The sequence below is a fragment of the Procambarus clarkii genome, chromosome 87, assembly GCF_040958095.1.
Source record: "Procambarus clarkii isolate CNS0578487 chromosome 87, FALCON_Pclarkii_2.0, whole genome shotgun sequence".
Lineage (NCBI taxonomy): Eukaryota > Metazoa > Arthropoda > Malacostraca > Decapoda > Cambaridae > Procambarus > Procambarus clarkii.
Genome location: NC_091236.1, coordinates 5057244 through 5083055, shown reverse-complemented (window position 1 = coordinate 5083055; position 25812 = coordinate 5057244). Strand labels below are relative to the sequence as shown.

At 47.6% G+C, this 25812-nt stretch overlaps 1 protein-coding gene across 1 annotated transcript in view; it reads right to left on the bottom strand.

Annotated features, from left to right (window-relative positions):
- Positions 1-24269, bottom strand: part of LOC138358871 (glycine, alanine and asparagine-rich protein-like) — a 32542-nt gene extending 8273 nt beyond the window's left edge. Inside the window, exon 1 of the mRNA XM_069317222.1 lies at positions 24151-24269. Coding sequence (XP_069173323.1) covers positions 24151-24269 — 119 coding nt within the window. The remainder of the gene's footprint in view (positions 1-24150) is intronic.
- Between the last annotated feature and the right edge of the window lie 1543 nt (positions 24270-25812).

The window sequence follows — 25812 nt, the reverse complement described above, 5'->3', positions numbered from 1 at the left end:
CGCTTTGTGTGTTAGTGGCTTTACAAAACTAAAAAAATACCCATATTATGTAATCTCACAACGTCCTTGTACTTTCTTGTAACTCAATTATTATTATTATTATTGTTATTATTATAAGGATTATTATTATTTCAAGTGTTCTGTTATTTATTGTGAGTGTTTCCCGTACTTTATCCCCTATAATAAGTGACTTGTGGTGCCGGGAATTTGTGGGTATTTCTAATATTTTGTGCCTAGGTGAGCTTGTTAGCGCGAGAGTGTTGTCTAACTGCCTGGTTGTCTTGTTTGTGTGTGTGTCTAACTGTTAGCAGCTCTGCTACTCAGGTTCGTGTACTTGATTATTGTCATGTTTTGCTCAGATTATTTTGATGCTGTTCAGTGTAACTTGGTGCTCCTGGTAGGTTCAGTGTGATGTTGTTCAGTGTAACTTGGTGCTCCTGGTAGGTTCAGTGTGATGTTGTTCAGTGTAACTTGGTGCTCCTGGTAGGTTCAGTGTGATGTTGTTCAGTGTAACTTGGTGCTCCTGGTAGGTTCTGTGTGATGCTGTTCAGTGTAACTTGGTGCTCCTGGTAGGTTCTGTGTGATGTTGTTCAGTGTAACTTGGTGCTCCTGGTAGGTTCTGTGTGATGCTGTTCAGTGTAACTTGGTGCTCCTGGTAGGTTCTGTGTGATGCTGTTCAGTGTAACTTGGTGCTCCTGGTAGGTTCTGTGTGATGTTGTTCAGTGTAACTTGGTGCTCCTGGTAGGTTCTGTGTGATGCTGTTCAGTGTAACTTGGTGCTCCTGGTAGGTTCTGTGTGATGCTGTTCAGTGTAACTTGGTGCTCCTGGTAGGTTCTGTGTGATGCTGTTCAGTGTAACTTGGTGCTCCTGGTAGGTTCTGTGTGATGTTGTTCAGTGTAACTTGGTGCTCCTGGTAGGTTCTGTGTGATGCTGTTCAGTGTAACTTGGTGCTCCTGGTAGGTTCTGTGTGATGCTGTTCAGTGTAACTTGGTGCTCCTGGTAGGTTCTGTGTGATGCTGTTCAGTGTAACTTGGTGCTCCTGGTAGGTTCTGTGTGATGCTGTTCAGTGTAACTTGGTGCTCCTGGTAGGTTCTGTGTGATGCTGTTCAGTGTAACTTGGTGCTCCTGGTAGGTTCTGTGTGATCTATTTATCAGGAATCATGTTTGTGTCTATTGTTTTATTAAAGATATCATTCTTTTATAAACAAAGAGGGAAAAAAGGTGAGTACTGAGGTGCGTGTGACGGAAATACGGTTTATCTGATTTTTTTCTGATAGATACAAGTGTTTTCGTGAACGTGATTTACTGAGACTGGATGTTGTAAAGTTAATGTCTGAGTGGGTACAGTTCAGATATAATGTTTTAAAGAGTGCAGATACCTGAATTATTCGATCCATGTCTGACAACGTCCTAAATGTGTAGTGAAGTTATGATTGAGTTGTGTGCGAGACACCAGGGCAGAAGACGCCGCTACTGCTGTCCGTGGCCAAGTGTTGACTCGGGATAGTTTAGTGTTGTACAGGAAATATTAGACCAGGACAAAACTTAACTGCTGATGGAAGACCACGTACGCGTTGGTGCCTCTAATCCTTCGTAATTCTTCACCAGAGAAGCGGAAGCCAACAGCTGAAGCTCAACCTTTACCGCTAACGTGCAAATGTTGTCTCAAGTGTGTAGGTGGTCCAGGTGACAGTATTCCTGAAACAGTGGATATAAACATTAAGGTTTTGGTAGCGAGGAGGGAAGGGGGAGTGGAGGGAGGGGGGAGTGGAGGGAGGGGGAGTGTAGGGAGGGAGAGGGGAGTGGAGGGATGCAGGAGGGAGGGAGGGAGGGATGGATAGTGAGGAAGGGACACAGAAGTGTGGGACTAAGAAGGAGAATGGTGAAGTCAGCAATTAAGTTAAAACTTGAAATTAAAAGTTTAAACGTTTTCTCTCACTTCTCTCTCTTTCTCTCTCTCTCTCTCTCTCTCTCTCTCTCTCTCTCTCTCTCTCTCTCTCTCTCTCTCTCTCTCTCTCTCTCTCTCTCTCTCTCTCTCTCGCATTCTATCTTCACCCATCACCGCATCTATTCCCTTCCCTCCCTCCTTGTCTATGTTTCTCTATCTAGTTATCTAAGTCTCTCCTCTCTGCCTGTTTCTGGCTCCCAGCATCCACCACCTCCCGAGAGATGCGTCTCTATTCCCCACACAGGGAGACCATCACATTCCAGTTGATTGACAATGAGAGGTGGGACCACAGAGCCAAAGCTCAACCCCCGCCAGCACAACTAGGTGAGACCATGGGGCTCCATGTAACCCTTGATGTAATGTAGGGTAGCGGCTGTCCCTTAATGATATAGAAGGTAAATGGGGATTTACCTTTACAATACTGTATATTTTAGGGTTCCCTACCATCTCTCTAGTCATAACGTATTGACACATTGACCAGTGATACCAGGGGGGTCCCCCCACAATACTAGGGGCCCACATGCTGTCATATTATCAATGAGACGTCTCTTTGCAGAGTAGATAATTGCTCGACTTTTCCCTGTCAAAGTCTGGGATTCAGTCGCCGTTTCAAATTTATATTTATAATCTAAATCATTTGTGTTTAACTGTCTGAGGGTAATCCTGCGTTTTAGCGGACTGGCGGGGGACCGTGGTTTGGGTAGGGGCACCGAGTGCCCATTACCTGGGTAGGGGGTACCTAGTGCCCATTACCTGGGTAGGGGGTACCTAGTGCCAATCAGCTTGGTAGGGCAATACCCAGACACATGATGACGTCAGAGTCAGGGCTTACGTACCAACTTAATGTCCTGAATCAAACCAAATCAACAACTTGACTCATGAAATATTATACATAAATAATGGACATCACTTTACACCAAATTTCAGTACATTACTTAATAGAGAAAGTCATACTGATACCACAACCCGGGTTTAATATTACAAGCCCCTTCATTAAGTGGCTGTATCTGGAGGATGCTGCTTCTCTGGGCGTTCATCTCGAGGTGTTGGGATCGTCTGGGAGCAGTTCTCACGTTTATCTCCACTGTTGCCTAGGTGATGCCATTGTGTCTAAGATGCTGGAGCTTGTCTAAGGGTTTGAACTTGCGTCTCAGGCATCCCGATGGTTTGTTTTATTTTTAATTTTTGTGTGTGTGGTATTTGATACACCCCCATGGATATGAGTGTATACAGTGTATGGGGGTGTATGGGGGTTTATGAAGACGTATGGGGTCTGTATGGTGTGTGATCTATATATGTGACAGTGGCAGAGATGGGAGACTGACTCAAAGGCCCAGGTATGTGTAGAGAGAGGCACGTGCGGAAAGACATCTATGGAGGCACATGTGTGCTAACATAAACACACCTGCACACACACACACACACACACACACACACACACACACACATACACACACACACACACACACACACACACACACACACACGGGACAATAATATTGTATCTGTTATATTGACTCTTGCCATTCCTGGTAGTGAGGCCAGTTGCCTGCTCTTACTGGGCTGTCGTGCTGTTGCTCACACGATTGTTAACCCTGGTTAGTATCTGCCGAAGGGAGGGAAGGGAGAATTGTGGGAAGGGAGGGAGTGAGGGAGGGAGCATGTCCTACCCACAGTGATCCCCGTCTCTTCCAACAGCATGTGTGGTGGTAGTTGGGTCGCCTGCCAGCACAATCACCTCCTGCTTCACCTGTCTTGAGATCAAAGGTAACTTACCATTAATACCAGGAGACAGATGTAGTCAGTGTGTGTGTGTGTGTGTGTGTGTGTGTGTGTGTGTGTGTGTGTGTGTGTGTGTGTGTGTGTGTGTGTGTGTGTGCAGGTGTGTGCGTGTGTACTCACCTAGTTGTGTTTGTGGGGGTAGAGCTCTGGCTCTTTGGTCCCGCCTCTCAACCGTCAATCAACTGGTGTACAGATTCCTGAGCCTACTGGGCTCTATCATATCTACACTTAAAACTGTGTATGGAGTCAGCCTCCACCACATCACTGCCTAATGCATTCCTTTTGTCCATGTGTGTGTGTGTGTTTACTAGTTGTGTTTACTAGTTGTGTTTTTGCGGGGGTTGAGCTTTGCTCTTTCGGCCCGCCTCTCAACTGTCAATCAACTGTTTACTAACTACTTTTTTTTTTTTTTTTTTCTCCACACCACACACACACACACCCCAGGAAGCAGCCCGTGACAGCTGACTAACTCCCAGGTACCTATTTACTGCTAGGTAACAGGGGCATTCAGGGTGAAAGAAACTTTGCCCATTTGTTTCTGCCTCGTGCGGGAATCGAACCCGCGCCACAGAATTACGAATCCTGCGCGCTATCCACCAGGCTACGAGGCCCCTGTGTGTGTGTGTGTGTGTGTTATTGTGAGCAATAGGCACAGCATTGTCAAGGCTTAATTAGCTTCCAAGATGGTTGAACTATCGCCCATCTAATGTCAGTAGTTCAGTGGTCTTGGTGGTACAGTGGCTACGCTTCTCGACTCATAATCGGGAATCTCGGGCTCGATTTTCCCCGAGCGGGAAGGAAGCGGTTGGACATGTTTTCTTTCACCTAATGCCTCTATTTACCCAGCAGGAAATAGATATCATGGGAGTTAGGCAACTGTTGTGGGGGATTACATCCTGGGAAGGGTCAGTAGTTCCTCCATGGGGGGCGGACTTGGATATAAGCCTAAGTAATATATAAAAACAGGCCTATATTGGCCTATACGAGATATACTGTGCGGTTAGTGTAATTTTTAACCGTTTATAAGGTATATTCATGATTTACATTATTGCTGCTAGTTTTCTTGATTTACCACTCTGTCAAAAATCGAGCCTATCAACCTCGTGAGAAGGAAACAAACCCGAGCAACCCACCTAACCTATCCATAGCGAGCGTATAGGTATTTGTGAGCCGTTACTTTTCATTGTAGGTTCCATTTGAGTTTGTGGCAGTGTTTGTACTCAACCGGTTGAGCGGACAGCACGCTGGACTTGTGTTCCTGTGGTCCTGGGTTCGATCCCAGGCGCCGGCGAGAAACAATGGGCAGAGTTTCTTTCACCCTATGCCCCTGTTACCTAGCAGTAAAATAGGTACCTGGGTGTTAGTCAGCTGTCACGGGCCGCTTCCTGGGGATGGAGGCCTGGTCGAGGACCGAGCCGCGGGGACACTAAAAAGCCCGGAAATCATCTCAAGATAACCTCAAGATAAGAAGATAACCCGGCCGACGCTCAACTACTGCGTCTCATGCTCTTCGTTACGGTCGCCAACGTAGAGACTACGATGTACAACGAAAAGTGGCGGTTCTCAATTATCCACGTTTTCTGTGGATCGGTAGGTTGGGGTTGTTTAGGTTAGGTTAGGGTAGGTTAAGTGGGTGGGTTGGGTTAGTACCCTTATGCCTAGGTGAGCACTTCATTTTTTACTTTGTGGTAAAGGGACAGAATAGTCATAGACTGTTTCAATCCCTAATAGAGTTAATGCGGCGATAAGGCAGCATCTTCACAAACATCTTTTTTTTGTCTTGGTACCAATACTAGCACTGAGTACTTGTGTACCCTTCACCACCTTCCCTACCCTTCACCACCTTCCCTACCCTTCACCACCTTCCCTACCCTTCACCACCTTCCCTACCCTTCACCACCTTCCTTACCCTTCACCACCTTCCCTACCCTTCACCACCTTCCCTACCCTTCACTACCTTCCCTACCACCTTCCCTACCCTTCACCACCTTCCCTGCCCTTCACCACCTTCCCTACCCTTCACCACCTTCCCTACCCTTCACCACCTTCCCTACCCTTCACCACCTTCCCTGCCCTTCACCACCTTCCCTACCCTTCACCACCTTCCCTACCCTTCACCACCTTCCCTACCCTTCAACACCTTCCCTGCCCTTCACCACCTTCCCTACCCTTCACCACCTTCCCTACCCTTCACCACCTTCCCTACCCTTCACCACCTTCCCTACCCTTCACCACCTTCCCTGTCCTTCACCACCTTCCCTACCCTTCACCACCTTCCCTACCCTTCACCACCTTCCCTACCCTTCACCACCTTCCCTACCCTTCACCACCTTCCCTACCCTTCACCACCTTCCCTACCCTTCACCACCTTCTCTACCCTTCACTACCTTCCCTACCCTTCACTACCTTCCCTACCCTTCACCACCTTCCCTACCCTTCACCACCTTCCCTACCCTTCACCACCTTCTCTACCCTTCACTACCTTCCCTACCCTTCACTACCTTCCCTACCCCTCACCACCTTCCCTACCCTTCACCACCTTCCCTACCTTTCACCACCTTCTCTACCCTTCACTACCTTCCCTACCCTTCACTACCTTCCCTACCCTTCACCACCTTCCCTACCCTTCACCACCTTCCCTACCCTTCACCACCTTCTCTACCCTTCACTACCTTCCCTACCCTTCAATACCTTCCCTACCCTTCACCACCTTCCCTACCCTTCACCACCTTCCCTACCCTTCACCACCTTCTCTACCCTTCACTACCTTCCCTACCCTTCACTACCTTCCCTACCCTTCACCACCTTCCCTACCCTTCACCACCTTCCCTACCCTTCACCACCTTCCCTACCCTTCACCACCTTCCCTACCCTTCACTACCTTCCCTACCCTTCACCACCTTCCCAACCCTTCACCACCTTCCCTACCCTTCACCACCTTCTCTACCCTTCACTACCTTCCCTACCCTTCACCACCTTCCCTACCCTTCACTACCTTCCCAACCCTTCACCACCTTCCCTACCCTTCACCACCTTCCCTGTCCTTCACCACCTTCCCTACCCTTCACCACCTTCCCTACCCTTCACCACCTTCCCTACCCTTCACCACCTTCCCTACCCTTCACCACCTTCCCTACCCTTCACCACCTTCTCTACCCTTCACTACCTTCCCTACCCTTCACTACCTTCCCTACCCTTCACCACCTTCCCTACCCTTCACCACCTTCCCTACCCTTCACCACCTTCTCTACCCTTCACTACCTTCCCTACCCTTCACTACCTTCCCTACCCCTCACCACCTTCCCTACCCTTCACCACCTTCCCTGCCTTTCACCACCTTCTCTACCCTTCACTACCTTCCCTACCCTTCACTACCTTCCCTACCCTTCACCACCTTCCCTACCCTTCACCACCTTCCCTACCCTTCACCACCTTCTCTACCCTTCACTACCTTCCCTACCCTTCAATACCTTCCCTACCCTTCACCACCTTCCCTACCCTTCACCACCTTCCCTACCCTTCACCACCTTCTCTACCCTTCACTACCTTCCCTACCCTTCACTACCTTCCCTACCCTTCACCACCTTCCCTACCCTTCACCACCTTCCCTACCCTTCACCACCTTCCCTACCCTTCACCACCTTCCCTACCCTTCACTACCTTCCCTACCCTTCACCACCTTCCCAACCCTTCACCACCTTCCCTACCCTTCACCACCTTCTCTACCCTTCACTACCTTCCCTACCCTTCACCACCTTCCCTACCCTTCACTACCTTCCCAACCCTTCACCACCTTCCCTACCCTTCACCACCTTCTCTACCCTTCACCACCTTCCCTACCCTTCACCACCTTCTCTACCCTTCACTACCTTCCCTACCCTTCACCACCTTCCCTACCCTTCACTACCTTCCCAACCCTTCACCACCTTCCCTACCCTTCACCACCTTCTCTACCCTTCACTACCTTCCCTACCCTTCACTACCTTCCCTACCCTTCACCACCTTCCCAACCCTTCACCACCTTCCCTACCCTTCACTATCTTCCCTACCCTTCACCACCTTCCCTACCCTTCACCACCTTCCCTACCCTTCACTACCTTCCCTACCCTTCACCACCTTCCCTACCCTTCACTACCTTCCCTACCCTTCACCACCTTCCCTACCCTTCACCACCTTCCCTACCCTTCACTACCGTCCCTACCCTTCACCACCTTCCCTACCCTTCACCGCCTTCCCTACCCTTCACTACCTTCCCTACCCTTCACCACCTTCCCTACCCTTCACTACCTTCCCTACCCTTCACCATCTTCCCTACCCTTCACTACCTTCCCTACCCTTCACCACCTTCCCTACCCTTCACTACCTTCCCTACCCTTCACTACCTTCTCTACCCTTCACCACCTTCCCTACCCTTCACCACCTTCCCTACCCTCCACCACCTTCCCTACCCTTCACCACCTTCCCTACCCTTCACCACTTTCCCTACTCTTCACCATCTTCCCTACCCTTCACCACCTTCCCTACCCTTCACTACCTTCCCTACCCTTCACTACCTTCTCTACCCTTCACCACCTTCCCTACCCTTCACCACCTTCCCTACCCTCCACCACCTTCCCTGCCCTTCACCACCTTCCCTACCCTTCACTACCTTCCCTACCCTTCACCACCTTCCCTACCCTTCACCACCTTCCCTACCCTTCACTACCTTCCCTACCCTTCACTACCTTCTCTACCCTTCACCACCTTCCCTACCCTTCACCACCTTCCCTACCCTCCACCACCTTCCCTACCCTTCACCACCTTCCCTACCCTTCACCACTTTCCCTACCCTTCACTACCTTCCCTACCCTTCACCACCTTCCCTACCCTTCACCACCTTCCCTACCCTTCACTACCTTCCCTACCCTTCACCACCTTCCCTACACTTCACTACCTTCCCTACCCTTCACCACCTTCCCTACCCTTCACCGCCTTCCCTACCCTTCACTACCTTCCCTACCCTTCACCACCTTCCCTACCCTTCACTACCTACCCTACCCTTCACTACCTTCTCTACCCTTCACCACCTTCCCTACCCTTCACCACCTTCCCTACCCTTCACCATCTTCCCTACCCTTCACCACCTTCCCTACCCTTCACCATCTTCCTTACCCTTCACCACCTTCCCTACCCTTCACCATCTTCCCTACCCTTCACCACCTTCCCTACCCTTCACTACCTTCCTTACCCTTCACCACCTTCCCTACCCTTCACCACCTTCCCTACCCTTCACCACCTTCCCTACCCTTCACCACCTTCCCTACCCTTCACCACCTTCCCTACCCTTTACCACCTTCCCTACCCTTCACCATCTTCCCTACCCTTCACTACCTTCTCTACCCTTCACCACCTTCCCTACCCTTCACTACCTTCCCTACCCTTCACCACCTTCCCTACCCTTCACCACCTTCCCTACCCTTCACCACCTTCCCTACCCTTCACCACCTTCCCTACCCTTCACCACCTTCCCTACCCTTCACCACTTTCCCTACCCTTCACTACCTTCCCTACCCTTCACCACCTTCCCTACCCTTCACCACCTTCCCTACCCTTCACTACCTTCCCTACCCTTCACCACCTTCCCTACACTTCACTACCTTCCCTACCCTTCACCACCTTCCCTACCCTTCACCGCCTTCCCTACCCTTCACTACCTTCCCTACTCTTCACCACCTTCCCTACCCTTCACTACCTTCCCTACCCTTCACTACCTTCTCTACCCTTCACCACCTTCCCTACCCTTCACCATCTTCCCTACCCTTCACCATCTTCCCTACCCTTCACCACCTTCCCTACCCTTCACCATCTTCCTTACCCTTCACCACCTTCCCTACCCTTCACCATCTTCCCTACCCTTCACCACCTTCCCTACCCTTCACTACCTTCCTTACCCTTCACCACCTTCCCTACCCTTTACCACCTTCCCTACCCTTCACCATCTTCCCTACCCTTCACTACCTTCTCTACCCTTCACCACCTTCCCTACCCTTCACTACCTTCCCTACCCTTCACCACCTTCCCTACCCTTCACCACCTTCCCTACCCTTCACCACCTTCCCTACCCTTCACCACCTTCCCAACCCTTCACCACCTTCCCTACCCTTCACCACCTTAATTATCCTTCACCACCTTCCCTACCCTTCACCACCTTCCCTACCCTTCACTACCTTCCCTGCCCTTCACCACCTTCCCTACCCTTCACCACCTTCCCTACCCTTCACCACCTTCCCTACCCTTCACCACCTTCCCTACCCTTCACCACCTTCTTTACCCTTCACCACCTTCCCTACCCTTCACCACCTTCTCTACCCTTCACCACCTTCTCTACCCTTCACCACCTTCTCTACCCTTCACCACCTTCCCTACCCTTCACCACCTTCCCTACCCTTCACCACCTTCCCTACCCTTCACCACCTTCCCTACCCTTCACCGCCTTCCCTACCCTTCACTACCTTCCCTACCCTTCACCACCTTCCCTACCCTTCACCACCTTCCCTACCCTTCACCACCTTCCCTACCCTTCACCACTTTCCCTACCCTTCACCACCTTCCCTACCCTTCACCGCCTTCCCTACCCTTCACTACCTTCCCTACCCTTCACCACCTTCCCTACCCTTCACTACCTTCCCTACCCTTCACTACCTTCCCTACCCTTCACCACCTTCTCTACCCTTCACCACCTTCCCTACCCTTCACCACCTTCCCTACCCTTCACCAACTTCCCTACCCTTCACCATCTTCCCTACCCTTCACCACCTTCCCTACCCTTCACCATCTTCCCTACCCTTCACCACCTTCCCTACCCTTCACCATCTTCCCTACCCTTCACCACCTTCCCTGCCCTTCACTACCTTCCTTACCCTTCACCACCTTCCCTACCCTTCACCACCTTCCCTACCCTTCACCACCTTCCTTACCCTTCACCACCTTCCCTACCCTTCACCACCTTCCCTACCCTTCACTACCTTCCCTGCCCTTCACCACCTTCCCTACCCTTCACCACCTTCCCTACCCTTCACCACCTTCCCTACCCTTCACCACCTTCCCTACCCTTTACCACCTTCCCTACCCTTCACCATCTTCCCTACCCTTCACTACCTTCTCTACCCTTCACCACCTTCCCTACCCTTCACTACCTTCCCTACCCTTCACCACCTTCCCTACCCTTCACCACCTTCCCTACCCTTCACCACCTTCCTTACCCTTCACCACCTTCCCTACCCTTCACCACCTTCCCTACCCTTCACTACCTTTTCTGCCCTTCACCACCTTCCCTACCCTTCACCACCTTCCCTACCCTTCACCACCTTCCCTACCCTTCACCACCTTCCCTACCCTTTACCACCTTCCCTACCCTTCACCATCTTCCCTACCCTTCACTACCTTCTCTACCCTTCACCACCTTCCCTACCCTTCACTACCTTCCCTACCCTCTACCACCTTCCCTACCCTTCACAACCTTCCCTACCCTTCACCACCTTCCCTACCCTTCACCACCTTCCCTACCCTTCACCACCTTCCCTACCCTTCACCACCTTCCTTACCCTTCACCACCTTCCCTACCCTTCACTACCTTTCCTGCACTTCACCACCTTCCCTACCCTTCACCACCTTCCCTACCCTTCACCACCTTCCCTACCCTTCACCACCTTCCCTACCCTTCACCACCTTCCCTACCCTTCACCATCTTCCCTACCCTTCACCATCTTCTCTACCCTTCACCACCTTCCCTACCCTTCACCACCTTCCCTACCCTTCACCACCTTCCCTACCCTTCACCACCTTCCCTACCCTTCACCACCTTCCCTACCCTTCACCACCTTCTCTACCCTTCACCACCTTCCCTACCCTTCACCACCTTCCTTACCCTTCACCACCTTCCGTACCCTTCACCACCTTCCCTACCCTTCACCACCTTCTCTACCCTTCACCACCTTCCCTACCCTTCACCGCCTTCTCTACCCTTCACCACCTTCTCTACCCTTCACCACCTTCTCTACCCTTCACCACCTTCCCTACCCTTCACCACCTTCCCTACCCTTCACCACCTTCCCTACCCTTCACCACCTTCCCTACCCTTCACCACCTTCCCTACCCTTCACCTCCTAGGGTAAAGCCACTAGCACGCATAGCGTTTCGAACAAGTCCTTAATTCAATTTTATCCCCCAGAATACGACTCGCCAAATCGTTTAATAACCAGGTACCTATTCACTGCTGGAAAACAGAGGCTACAGTTAAGGATTGGCGCCCAGTCAATCCTCCCTGGCCAGGATACGAACCCAGGCCAACGCACTCCCGAAATGCCGAATGAGTGTTTTACCACTGCACCACATCGTCTGCATATTGTATGATAGTATTGTGGCTATTAACTGCAGGATAGTTAATAGGATAATGACGCTAGTTTACCCACCAAACCCGCAGGTATATATATTTCGCCCTCTGGACACATATTCCAGAAGTATTGTAAACTGGCAGGGTATACACAGGGAGATATGGGATGTGTATGTATACACACACTTCTCGGTGTATATATGTGTTCTGCTTAGGGGCGTCACCTGCTCTGCTGCCTCTTTAATCAGTGGTTATGTCAGGGGTGATTAGCCTCCCTACACTGACGCCGCGGTGGTGATCAAAGCCGCTCACCAGGTTGTTGGGCTGTTATGGGGGGGGAAGGTGGTAATTAGCATAACTGTCTCTTTCTGTACGATATGCATCATGGGATCTCTCTCTCTCTCTCTCTCTCTCTCTCTCTCTCTCTCTCTCTCTCTCTCTCTCTCTGTCTGTCTGTCTGTCTGTCTGTCTGTCTGTCTGTCTGTCTGTCTCTCTCTCTCTCTCTCTCTCTCTCTCTCTCTCTCTCTCTCTCTCTCTCTCTCTCTCTCTGTCTGTCTGTCTGTCTCTCTCTCTCTCTCTATCTCTCTCTCTCTCTCTCTCTCTCTCTCTCTCTCTCTCTCTCTCTCTCTCTCTCTCTCTCTCTCTCTCTCTCTCTCTCTCTCTCTCTCTTGTACTGTACTCCTCTCATGTCACTATCACACTACAACACTTGTACCAGATATTAATTCTCACACACTTCCTGCTGCTATTCTCCGTCTCCCAATACCTTTCCAACCTAACTAAATTATCACTAACTATGATAGTTCACTGTAGAGGCAGCGTCACAACTTGATTTATTATTATTTACTTAACAATTAAGTATAAGATCTAAGATGAGATTAAGAAACGGTAGAATCTACGGCGAAGATCGTGACACGACCACGACCTGGGAGAAGGACCAGGACACGACCACCTGGGAGAAGGAGAATAGTTACGGTGTAACGTGTCTTGAGGAGGATAGTGGAGGGTTCACCCACGGGCCCTCCACCTCCCCGCACACCAACAATAAACGCTTCCTTGCCACCGTGAGAAGAGCGATTTTATGGTTACTTTGTGTCTTGTGGAAGGTTGTGAAGGTCTTAACCGTGTTGGGCCTAATTACCGGGCTTGTGTACGGAACTATGGTGATCTTTTCCATTGACAAAGACAGCTGGCAGAAGGTGATTTGCAGTAACGACTGCACGGAGCGGGATTTAACTCTAATGGACACCAAAAAGGCCCAAAATTCCTTCTTTGAGACGATAATATAGTGGATGAGCGGCTCCTAGCCACCAGAGCCCCCACCCTGCCTCAACAAGGTGTTCGGGGTGTGGGAAAGTAGTGTATGTGAACCCCACCAGGAGCCCAGGGTCACCTGATGGGCTGGACGGTAGAGCGACGGTCTGCCTTCATGCAGGTCGGCGTTCAATCCCCGACCGTCCAAGTGAAGGGTGGGGCGTGGCCCACCTGAGGGATGGGCGTGGCTCACCTGAGGGATGGGCGTGGCTCACCTGAGGGATGGGCGTGGCTCACCTGAGGGATGGGCGTGGCCTACCTGAGGGATGGGCGTGGCTCACCTGAGGGATGGGCGTGGCTCACCTGAGGGATGGGCGTGGCCTACCTGAGGGATGGGCGTGGCTCACCTGAGGGATGGGCGTGGCCCACCTGAGGGATGGGCGTGGTCCACCTGAGGGATGGGCGTGGTCCACCTGAGGGATGGGCGTGGCCCACCTGAGGGATGGGCGTGGCTCACCTGAGGGATGGGCGTGGCCTACCTGAGGGATGGGCGTGGCCTACCTGAGGGATGGGCGTGGCTCACCTGAGGGATGGGCGTGGCCCACCTGAGGGATGGGCGTGGTCCACCTGAGGGATGGGCGTGGCCCACCTGAGGGATGGGCGTGGCCCACCTGAGGGATGGGCGTGGCCCACCTGAGGGATGGGCGTGGTCCACCTGAGGGATGGGCGTGGCCCACCTGAGGGATGGGCGTGGCTCACCTGAGGGATGGGCGTGGCCCACCTGAGGGATGGGCGTGGCCCACCTGAGGGATGGGCGTGGCCCACCTGAGGGATGGGCGTGGCCCACCTGAGGGATGGGCGTGGCCCACCTGAGGGATGGGCGTGGCCCACCTGAGGGATGGGCGTGGCCCACCTGAGGGATGGGCGTGGCCCACCTGAGGGATGGGCGTGGCCCACCTGAGGGATGGGCGTGGCCCACCTGAGGGATGGGCGTGGCCCACCTGAGGGATGGGCGTGGCCCACCTGAGGGATGGGCGTGGCCCACCTGAGGGATGGGCGTGGCCCACCTGAGGGATGGGCGTGGCCAACCGTGTGTGTGTACTCACCTAGTTGTGCTTGCGGGGGTTGAGCTTTGGCTCTTTGGTCCCGCCTCTCAACTGTCAATCAACTGGTGTACAGATTCCTGAGTCTACTGGGCTCTATCATATCTACATTATAAACTGTGTATGGAGTCAGCCTCCACCACATCACTGCCTAATGCATTCCATCTGTTAACTACTCTGACACTGAAAAAGTTCTTTCTAACGTCACTGTGGCTCATTTGGGTACTCAGTTTCCACCTGTTTCCCCTTGTTCGCGTACCACCAGTGTTAAACAGTTTTTCCTTATTTACCCTGTCAATTCCTCTGAGAACTGTGTAGGTAGTGATCATGTCTCCCCTTACTCTTCAGTTTTCCAGTGTCGTGAGGGGCATTTCACGCAGCCTTTCCTCATTACTCATGCCTCTTAGTTCTGGGACTAGAACTATTCTCCGCCAATAGTTACAGTTTAATATTATTCAATACTCAAAGAAGTTTGACAGGTTCCACATGGTTTATTTTGGACATAAAATAAGAGTATTTAGATGTATAAGTACATTGTTATAGACCTGCATTTTGCTCTAAAGCTGTGCACTAACAACATATAATGGCATTGTTGAATAAGTATATATATTGGGGTCAAGTTGCATTGTTATATAACTGCATTGCAGAATAAATGCATTAATTTTCAGGGTGGGTTGGACGCCTGTTAAAGCATCACATGAGCATGTCTGCGAATTAAGGAATAGAGAGATAAGATCGATAACTAAAAATGTATGATATAGGGGAGAGAGAGAGAGGGAGGGTAAACACAGTCTTGTCCCATTCCACACCCCTCCCAGCCAGGGGTCGTGGAGGGCGAGCTCCTTTCAGTAAGACTCATCATTTTTCTCTCGAGCAGAAAATTATAATGAACAAGTCTGGATACATGCACGAAAGGAAGAGGGAAGGAGAGATTCGAGAGGAGAGAAAGGAAGAGGAAGAAGACGGAGGAGCAAAGAGAGGAAGAGAGAATTGTTCACTCGAGAGAGAGAAAGAGTGGGTACAGGTGTAGATGGGAGTGTCAGGCGTGGGGTAGCATGGTAAACTGTATACACTCCACACCAGACACCATTGTGCTGGGTGTAGAGGCAACAGTAGACTGTTTGGTGTACAGGCACCAATCTGAATAAGATGGTTAATCCTTACTGCTGGCAGAGGGAATGGTTTCGGGTACGTGACGCTCATAGGTAGGTCGAGGGTAGGCCTAGATTTTAAATGAACTCACCTAGTTGTGCTTACGGGGGTTGAGCTCTGGCTCTTTGGTCCCCGCTTCTCAACTGTCAATCAACTAGTGTACAGATTACTGAGCCTATTGGGCTCTATCATATCAACACTTGAAACTGTGTATGGAGTCAGCCTCCACCACATCACTGCCTAATGCATTCCATCTGTTAACTACTCTGACACTGAAAAAGTTCTTTCTAGTGTTCCTGTGGCTCATTTGGGTACTAAGTTTCCTCTTGTGTTCCCTTGTTCGCGTACCACCAGTGTTAAAAGTTTATCTTTATCTTCCCTGTCAATTCCTCTGAGAATTTTGTAGGTAGTGATCATGTCTCCCCTTATTGTCTTCTAGTGTCGGGAGACACTGGAAATCCCATTTCACGCAGCCTTTCCTCGTAACTTATGCCTCTTAGTTCTGGGACGTTGTGAGGTTTAACGAGACAGCTCTGTTTACAATGATTCTGTGGATGATTTATTGGAAACTCACTTCAAAAAACTATTCAATTTAATTTAGATTTACCTGCATCCACCATTAGTGAATTAATTAAACTCTTACTTAAAGAAAACAACCTTAATTTTAAGTGTAATTTTTATACTCAAACATTCGTCATGAAGCTTCTATCTACTGTGTTAAGTAACTTATATATGGAGTTGATTTTCTAAATTATGTTTTTATTTAGTATATTACTGATTAATTCTGTTACAGGTATGTTGATGAGGTCCAGAACCTTGACCAGAGACTTTAAACCTTAATTATCACCTTGAAAGTCTTTGTTCCATCTTCTAAGTTCTCTATTGATAGATAAAGTAATGAAACTCCAACGCTTTTAGATCAAAGTTCTGTCCATAAATTATTTTAAGTTTAGTGTTTATAGGAAGCCATCAAACGTTTGATCAAATGTGTAGTAATTTTATTGGAGCCGCCACATTAGAGTTCAATCCGCCTGTGTTCTTCAATGGTATTTTGTGGCTTTGCTTGTCTGGGTCCCAGAATTTGTTGAGGAAAGGATCAAGATATATGAGAATGGTAGTAAGTTACACTTCCCCGAATCTATTAGAAATGCGCCTGTAAGCCAAGCAATGAAATCATTATATAATGCTGACTCTAGAACGGAATTGATCTAACCCATATAGGTTGGTGGTGCCATTCTCTGGTGAAGGTGCACTGGCCATACACTGGTGAACGTGCCATACACTTCATTTGACAAACTGGTCGTATTTAGAAATGTGGGTATAATCCCCTCACCACCCAAAATAAAATGTTGATTACAAATTAGCATAGGTCTACGCAGCATTTCTACGTAGACCTTAGCGTAGGTGTACGTGTTAATGGATGCGTCTCACTGATCCCTTTGTAATTACTATGATGAGGTGTATTATCGGTATAGGCGTAGGAAAAAATTATTAAAGCAGCATAGTTATAGTGTCACCCCCAAGTGTCACAAAAGTGTCACAAAAGTGTCACCCCAGTGTCACAAAAAGAATGGCCTCGAATGCATTACTTGGTCGTTTAAGAGACTTGGGGACCTCCAGTGGAGGTGCTGAATTCAACAACATTAGCCTCGAGCTGATTGATTGAAAGACATATAACTATATCAATTCAACATATAAGAATAACATCATGAACATTAACCCTGAACTATGTATATATTGGACCTATTTTTGTGTTTCAATTATCTCTTTTTTTATGATAAAGAATATTTTTTTTTTACATTTGTCTCGCACATTTAATACAATTATTAAATTCTAATTAATTCTCCTCAATCAATATGATTATTACTTGTTGTAGTTTTGGGTTTCAATACGTCGAGACGACGTCTCCGGATCCGGTCAGCAAGACTGGCTACGATACGAAATATAAGGAAACTCCTTCAGTCTCGTCTCCTTACCATATTTAGTGCCCCAGCCTCCACGAACATATTTGTTTAATTAATGATCTAATTAAACTATCTCCCAAGTCGCCTGATAACAAAGCGAGGCATTAAATAATTTACTTGTGCAAATAAGCATTGGAGGAGGGGATAAACAAAAATTTTTCACCTGATACCACTGTTCCCTCTGTGGTAGTTAGGCAGTAATCGTGGGTTGCATCCCAGGATAGTTACGAGTAGTTGGGGACCCTTGGATGAGCCAAGCAGGCTTCCTGTTGCCAACAACAGGAAACCAACAGTAATGGTTGTAGAGTTAAAAGGCAGTAATCCTTAGGGGATTAGTAGGGGAGCCGGTCGGCCGAGCGGACAGCACGCGGGACTTGTGATCCTGTGGTCCTGGGTTCGATCCCAGGCGCCGGCGAGAAACAATGGGCAGAGTTTATTTCATCCTATGCCCCTGTTACCTAGCAGTAAAATAGATACCTGGGTGTTAGTCAGCTGTCACGGGCTGCTTCCTAGGGGTGGAGGCCTGGTCGAGGACACAAAAAAAAAAAAAAGCACCGAAATCATCTCAAGATAACCTCAAGATAGATGATTCTCTCTCTCTCTCTCGCTCTCTCTCTCCCGTGTGAGTTATAGCATTAATACAGTGCCATTCCCCACGACATAAAGGTTGAGACATATTCACCATTACTCACGAGATACTCCGAGGGGTTGAGCTAAACATTAACTTTCTCCTCATTTGCATACCCTTTATTGGAGACCCAAAAAAACGTCAAAATTAAATCTTCGTGATCCGGCGTTAATTTTGTCCTGTCGGAGAAAAGAAAATGGAGAGCGATGACGTCGATATTCTCTGATTGCCATGACCAATTAAAAACAGTCTCGATATCTACTTAAAAATGAAGAAGTTAGACCTGAAACAAAGTTCCCGTTTTCTATTTCCCCTTTTGACGTTTGCCAGAGATTCCAGGAGAGAAAAATCTGTTTGTTTTACCGATTGTTTGTGTGTGTTTGTTTGTTTGTGTTTTTCTCTGGCCCGTTTGGGATATTATTTTGTTTACATTTGTCGCTGTCTATGAGTCTTTATCTGTCATTTCTTTGTTTTTTTGTTTGCCACCAACTTTTCCTGCCAATTTGTTTGTTTTGTGTTTATCTGTGTTTGCGTGTTTATAAATGCCCTTAGCAGCACAATCAGGAATACAAATACAAACAGGCGAATATACAAACAACAGCAAAGAGCTGTATATACAAACATACACAAACAGGACACAGAACACAAACAGAACACAAACAGGACACAAACAAGACACAAACAAGACACAAACAGGACACAAACATAACACAAACAGGACACAAACAAGACACAACCAAGACACAAACAAGACACAAACAAGACACAATCAAAACACAAACAAGACACAAACAGAACACAACCAAGACACAAACACAACACAGACCAACCCATCCTGGGTCACCAAACAGTTCCAGAGACCATCACTCCCACAAAGAGTTATGTGTTGTGAGTAGGGTCTCATGTGGTGGTTAAAATAGGTTGAACCATTGATTTATAAATCATTCAGTGAGAACTTAAATTGTCAATAACCAGACGCTAAATTGGCTAAGATTACGAGTTAAATTCTCTATTGATAAAGGTTAAACGGAATGACAAATTAAATTGTCTTTCAAGTTAAATTTACTGTTAATTCAAGTTAATTTCACCATTAAGTTCAGTTATATTGCTTAATAAGAAATGTTACATTGGCAATAAAAAACAAGTTAAATTGTCGATTAAAATAAGTTATATTAAGACTTAAAAGAACATAAATTGGCTATAAAGAGAACTTAAATTGGTTAAAAAGTTTAATTAATCTGAATATACAAGGAAATTAAATTGGCTATACAGATAAGTTAACATGATTATAAAGAGTTAAATGGATGAAATACAAATACTTTAAAAGGTCTTACCAAACAATCTTAACATATACTGGAAGAGAGACACAGGAAAGACTGATAAAAGCTCGGAAGTGGTAATGGGAGACAGGGAGGAGTTGGAGGCTGTTTGGAGGGGGGGAGGGGGGTGTGGTTGGGGGTGGGGGGGTTGGGGTGGGGGGAGAGGGATGGCAGGATGGGAGGGATAGTGTGTTTTGGTTAGTATATTTGGTTAGTGTGTGAGACTAAGGGGAGACATTTATCAGATGCTTATTAGGGTATTGATGTCCCTTGGGCCAACTACTGACGACATTTACCAGGATGCCACCCACAACAGTTTGCTAACTCCCTGGTACCAATTACTGCTAGGTGAATTGCTGTATGAAGTGAAAGAAAACCTTTACCAACATGTTTGTGTCATGCGGGAATGGAACGATGGACAAGCCGCCGGCTTTCTGTCCTCGTCGGGGCCACTAGAGAGAGATGGAGACCCCCAGGAAAATTTGGCAGAGCTCTGGACGCTGCATGGGTCTGCTGCCCAGGGTATAGGTAGTTGACGAACACCCTTACTGCCAGCCGGGGTTGTCACCCTCTTGCCCCGAGTCCTGTAAACCGTGGCATGTCCCCCCCCCCCTTGGGGGTTCAGAGGGAAACAGCCCCTGTACCCCACTGTACCCCGTGGATAGGGGTACAGCCCCTCCCCCCCCCTCCCCTGGGAAACAGGGGGGGAGAGCCCTATCCCTCCAAGTTTAAAAAATCCCCTACAGCTTATTCCCTTCCCATTACCACTTCTACCCTCCCATCACACCCCATCCCACACCACCATTATTATCATCCCCTTTCACTCCATTACTATCCTCGTCCTCACCGCTTCTCCCCCCCCCCCCCTTGCCCCATCACCCTCCCCATCCCCCACTCCACCTAGTTGATGGGACTAGCCGGCTGCAAGAGACCATCTTCTCTCACAAAGAACCCAGACCATCTTTTGTGAGTCGCTGGAAATATCATTTCACATTTCTAAACAAAAAATATCTCAAGTGTTATGGGACCGGGGTTGAATCACAAGGATTCTGAGCCTTCCTGATTTTGTTAAAAAAAAGGTGTAGTAATCCCAGTCCATAAAAGTGGAGGCTTCACTAATGTCAACAACTATGGCTTGTAAATGGGATTAATATGATATATGGAATCCTTGGGCAAAAACTTTGTGAACCCCGTGGTGGGTTTTGTTGACTTTCGTAAAGGTATTTGACGTTAATTAACCTGAATAACCATCTTGTTAATTTCTCCCACCCTGCCAATTAACACAGGGGAGTGTATATACCTGGTCCACTCATCTCTGTCATATATACCTGTCTGTCTGTGATGTATTCCCACATTCCAGGCCACACCTGAAGCCTGGAATATTTCCTGAGGATACACTCTACATTTTCTGAATCATTTACCCAGATAATCCGACACAGTGAATACTGAACAGTCCACATGTGACTAACTACTACCAAACTCACACTTAACATTGAAAAAACGTGTTAAATAACACAATCGACTTGAGAATGGTCCAGGACGGACCGAAACGTCGTCGTCCCTTCACTTTCTAGTGTGTGGTGTGGTCAACATGTTAAATAATATTTTGACATAAGCTAATTTGTCTAATAGAAAAAAAAAACATTCTACACACTGCGAGCAGAGCTGAACAAACTCTCCTTGGTGTTCCCACTGACAACAAGCTCAATTTCAATGGTCATATATATTACAAAATATATAAAAAATAATAATAAAACAAGAGTAGGCATAGTGTCAACAATCCTATATTGTGTATGTCGCTCTGCTCGGGTAAGATTGGTGTTATTAACTGTTCAATCCCCACCACATCGCTACTATACCTGTCACAGCTGATATACCGCATCAGTATACCTGTCACAGCTGATATACCACATCGCTATACCTGTCACAGCTGATATACCACATCGCTATACCTGTCACAGCTGATATACCACATCGCTATACCTGTCACAGCTGATATACCACATCGCTATACCTGTCACAGCTGATATACCACATCGCTATACCTGTCACAGCTGATATACCACATCGCTATACCTGTCACAGCTGATATACCACATCGCTATACCTGTCACAGCTGATATACCACATCGCTATACCTGTCACAGCTGATATACCACATCGCTATACATGTCACAGCTGATATACCACATCGCTATACCTGTCACAGCTGATATACCACATCGCTATACCTGTCACAGCTGATATACCACATCGCTATACATGTCACAGCTGATATACCACATCGCTATACCTGTCACAGCTGATATACCACATCGCTATACCTGTCACAGCTGATATACCACATCGCTATACCTGTCACAGCTGATATACCACATCGCTATACCTGTCACAGCTGATATACCACATCGCTATACCTGTCACAGCTGATATACCACATCGCTATACCTGTCACAGCTGATATACCACATCGCTATACCTGTCACAGCTGATATACCACATCGCTATACATGTCACAGCTGATATACCACATCGCTATACCTGTCACAGCTGATATACCACATCGCTATACCTGTCACAGCTGATATACCACATCGCTATACCTGTCACAGCTGATATACGACTTACAACTACCTCACATACATAATTCCTTACCACCAACCAGCCATCACAACACACACCAACCAGCCATCACAACACACACCAACCAGCCATCACAACACACACCAACCAGCCATCACAACACACACCAACCAGCCATCACAACACACACCAACCAGCTATCACAACACACACCAACCAGCCATCACAACACACACCAACCAGCCATCACAACACACACCAACCAGCCATCAGAACAATAACAATGTACATGCACTATGGGCAGATAATGTATGTACACTACCTACAAGTAGTGTATGTTCTGGGTGAATTATTGCTGGGTGAACAGAGACGAATAGTTAAGGATTGGTACCCAGTCAATCCTCTCTGGCAAGGACTGGAACACAGACCAAATCACTGGCGGGGGTGAGCGGGTTAAGTTAGGTTGGGTTGGTCTAAGTTACGATGGGTTAGGATAGGTTAAGTTAAGTTTGTTGAAAGCGTAGCGATGCCATAGACAGGTAAATAATTTCTCAGGTCTTAGACCCTTCTCGTAGCGCTGGGACCAGCTCATATCCGCACGATACTACGTCATCTCCCACCTGTTAGTGCTTGCCTATAAGTGCTGTGTAGCACATTGTAGTTATTTAAACACAAAACTAAATAGTCATCATGTAACCAATGACTAACCTTTATCCCTCAGTCTCTATCCTTTCCCCTCTCGTTCTCTTCTTCTTCCTAACTCAGTTCCTTCCTTCCTTCGCCCCGTTTTCCGTCTCCTACTCCCCAAAGTAATCGCCAGTTAAGGAAAACTAACAACAGAGTAATCTGTCACGCTCGGCCCTGTAGATCTGAGGTGTTCCCCCTCAAAGAAAACGGAAATTCATAACTTTTGAATCTTGAATGAGAATTTATATATATATATATATATATATATATATATATATATATATATATATATATATATATATATATATATATATATATATATATATATATATATATATATATATCAAGGGATATATTTCTTTCCCCTGATGTGTTTTATAAGCATTTTTAGGGAGCATTTATTGCACATTTTATTTAAAAAAAACATTGATTTTAAATGAGTCTTTGGTTAATTTTGGTTTCTACAAGCAAGAAGCTAAGAACAAAATACAATGGACTCTCCACGAGGCTTGTATTGATCACTCATTATAATGTTATGGTGAATCACTCATTGTAATATTATTGACCAGCAACTCGTTATAATGTTATTGTCCAACCACCCATTGTAATGTTCTTGACCAACAAGTCATTGTAATGTTCTTGACCAACAAGTCATTGTAATGTTCTTGACCAACAAGTCATTGTAATGTTCTTGACCAACAAGTCATTGTAATGTTCTTGACCAACAAGTCATTGTAATGTTCTTGACCAACAAGTCATTGTAATGTTCTTGACCAACAAGTCATTGTAATGTTCTTGACCAACAAGTCATTGTAATGTTCTTGACCAACAAGTCATTGTAATGTTCTTGACCAACAAATCATTGTAATGTTAGTCGCCAACCACTCATTGTAATGTAATTGTCCAACCATTCACTGTAAAGTGATTGTCCAATCATTCATTGTAATGTTACTGTCCAACCACTCATTGTAATGTTACTGTTACTCTCTCTCTCTCTCTCTCTCTCTCTCTCTCTCTCTCTCTCTCTCTCTCTCTCTCTCTCTCTCTCTCTCTCTCTCTCTCTCTCTCTCTCCCTCCCTCCCTCTCTCCCTCACTCAGCAGCGGGAGCACTCACCACCACTGCAGCAACACAGTAAAACACTTAAGTAGAGAGGAGGAACATCCTCTCCTTGTCTCGGTAAATGTTTCTTAAAACTTGTGAGACCGTTTACTACCCGCCAGAAATATTTCCTGCGCATAAAACAATGCAAAAACCTCAGTGATGTGTGTGTGTGTGTGTGTGTGTGTGTGTGTGTGTGTGTGTGTGTGTGTGTGTGTGTGTGTGTGTGTGTGTGTGTGTGTGTGTGTGTGTGTACATACTTGCTTTCATCTATTCGTGTCTTCAGCATCGAGTTCCAGTTCTTGGCCCTTGCCATTTCATCTGCCAGTTTCCTTGTTTTAGGGATATCGAACCCCTGCCATGGGGGGCCATTCACCATGGCGCCAGGCGTCGCCTCGTGACGCCATCCGCCAGTACCCACCTCGCACGGACACTGGCCAGGTGCCAGTACCCGTGCCCTGGGCATTCCTTGCAACCATGTGTGGAGGCCCTTGACAGGAACACTTGCCCGAGTCCTGGCTTGTGTGTCTACACCCACAAACAGCGGCCATTTTGGTCATCCATTTCTTATGTTTTTCTGCCTGTTCTGGTGACAGATATTTGTGTGAATGTGGAGTCTGATTATTACCTGTCCCATTGACGGAGCACATGTGATTACCTGAGCATCCTATTGAGCGCCTGGGCATGCTATTGAGCGCCTGAGCATGCTATTGAGCACCTGGGCATCCTATTGAGCGCCTGGGCATTCTACTGAGCGCCTGAACATCCTATTGAACGCCTGTGCTCCAGCTTTGCATACACAGGGATTTTCAAGCTAAGTTAAGGGAGGTATTGATCCTGAAGAAACTGGTAATAATCAGTAAGACATTCCATGTCTCATACAATTAGCCATGACTGCCCACTACACAAGAGTAATCAAGCTCCCATTGTGTAATAAGAAACCACATGAATAATCTCATGTTAATTGCTACTTTTGGGTTTCCGTTAAATCATGTCTATAAGATATTGCTACTTGCTACCTGTGGCTTTAACAGGCAGGCTTAATAGGTTTTATTCAAGCCTATTAAATCACACGATAAATTGTTATGAGGAGATGAGAGAGAGAGAGAGAGTCCTCTTGCTTAATTTGCATTTAATGGGAAGGTGAACCTCGACTCTGAGAGCGCCATGTCCGAGGAGGACCTACAGTGGAGTGTCACTGGGTTAACTGACCCGGGTCGTGTGCCAATTGCTCCGAGAGCTGCTGTATCTTGAATAGCTTTAGCGAGCCATCTGCCGTATGCAAATTAGTCACATTGCATTCATGTGGTTGTAGGCATGAAAAAGAGATATGCAACGCTGTGCAAGCCTTGTCATGCAGGGTGCCTGACAGTCTTACCTCGAGAGTCTTGTCATGCGTTGAGTTTGTCAGTTTTGCCATGCATGGTGCTTGACACGACAGTCAGGAAATAATTCATTAAATAATTCATAATTCATTCATTGGCTCAGTGAAGGCCAGTCGTCCCTCCTTGAGGTTCATGGTCCGCCAGGATGAGTAAGGAGAGGTTGACTGTATTTTGTGTGACTGTCGTGAAGCCTTCGACACAGTGGCACATTAGAATGTTTGGACGACAAGTCTGGAGTTCCTGAGAGAACAGTCAGTTGGGAGAAGGAATACCTAACGGGTTGATTACAGACATTGACTGTTAAGACAGCGACGTCAATATGGAAAACATCAACGAGTTCCAACCCAAAACTATGAATACTTGATCTCAATTGGCCACACAGACAATAAAAAAGCTCTACCATCACCAGGTGGCCACACAGACACACACCAAGAGAGCTCTACCATCACCAGGTGGCCACACAGGCACTCACCAAGAGAGCTCTACCATCACCAGGTGGCCACACACACACACACAACAAGAGAGCTCTACCATCAC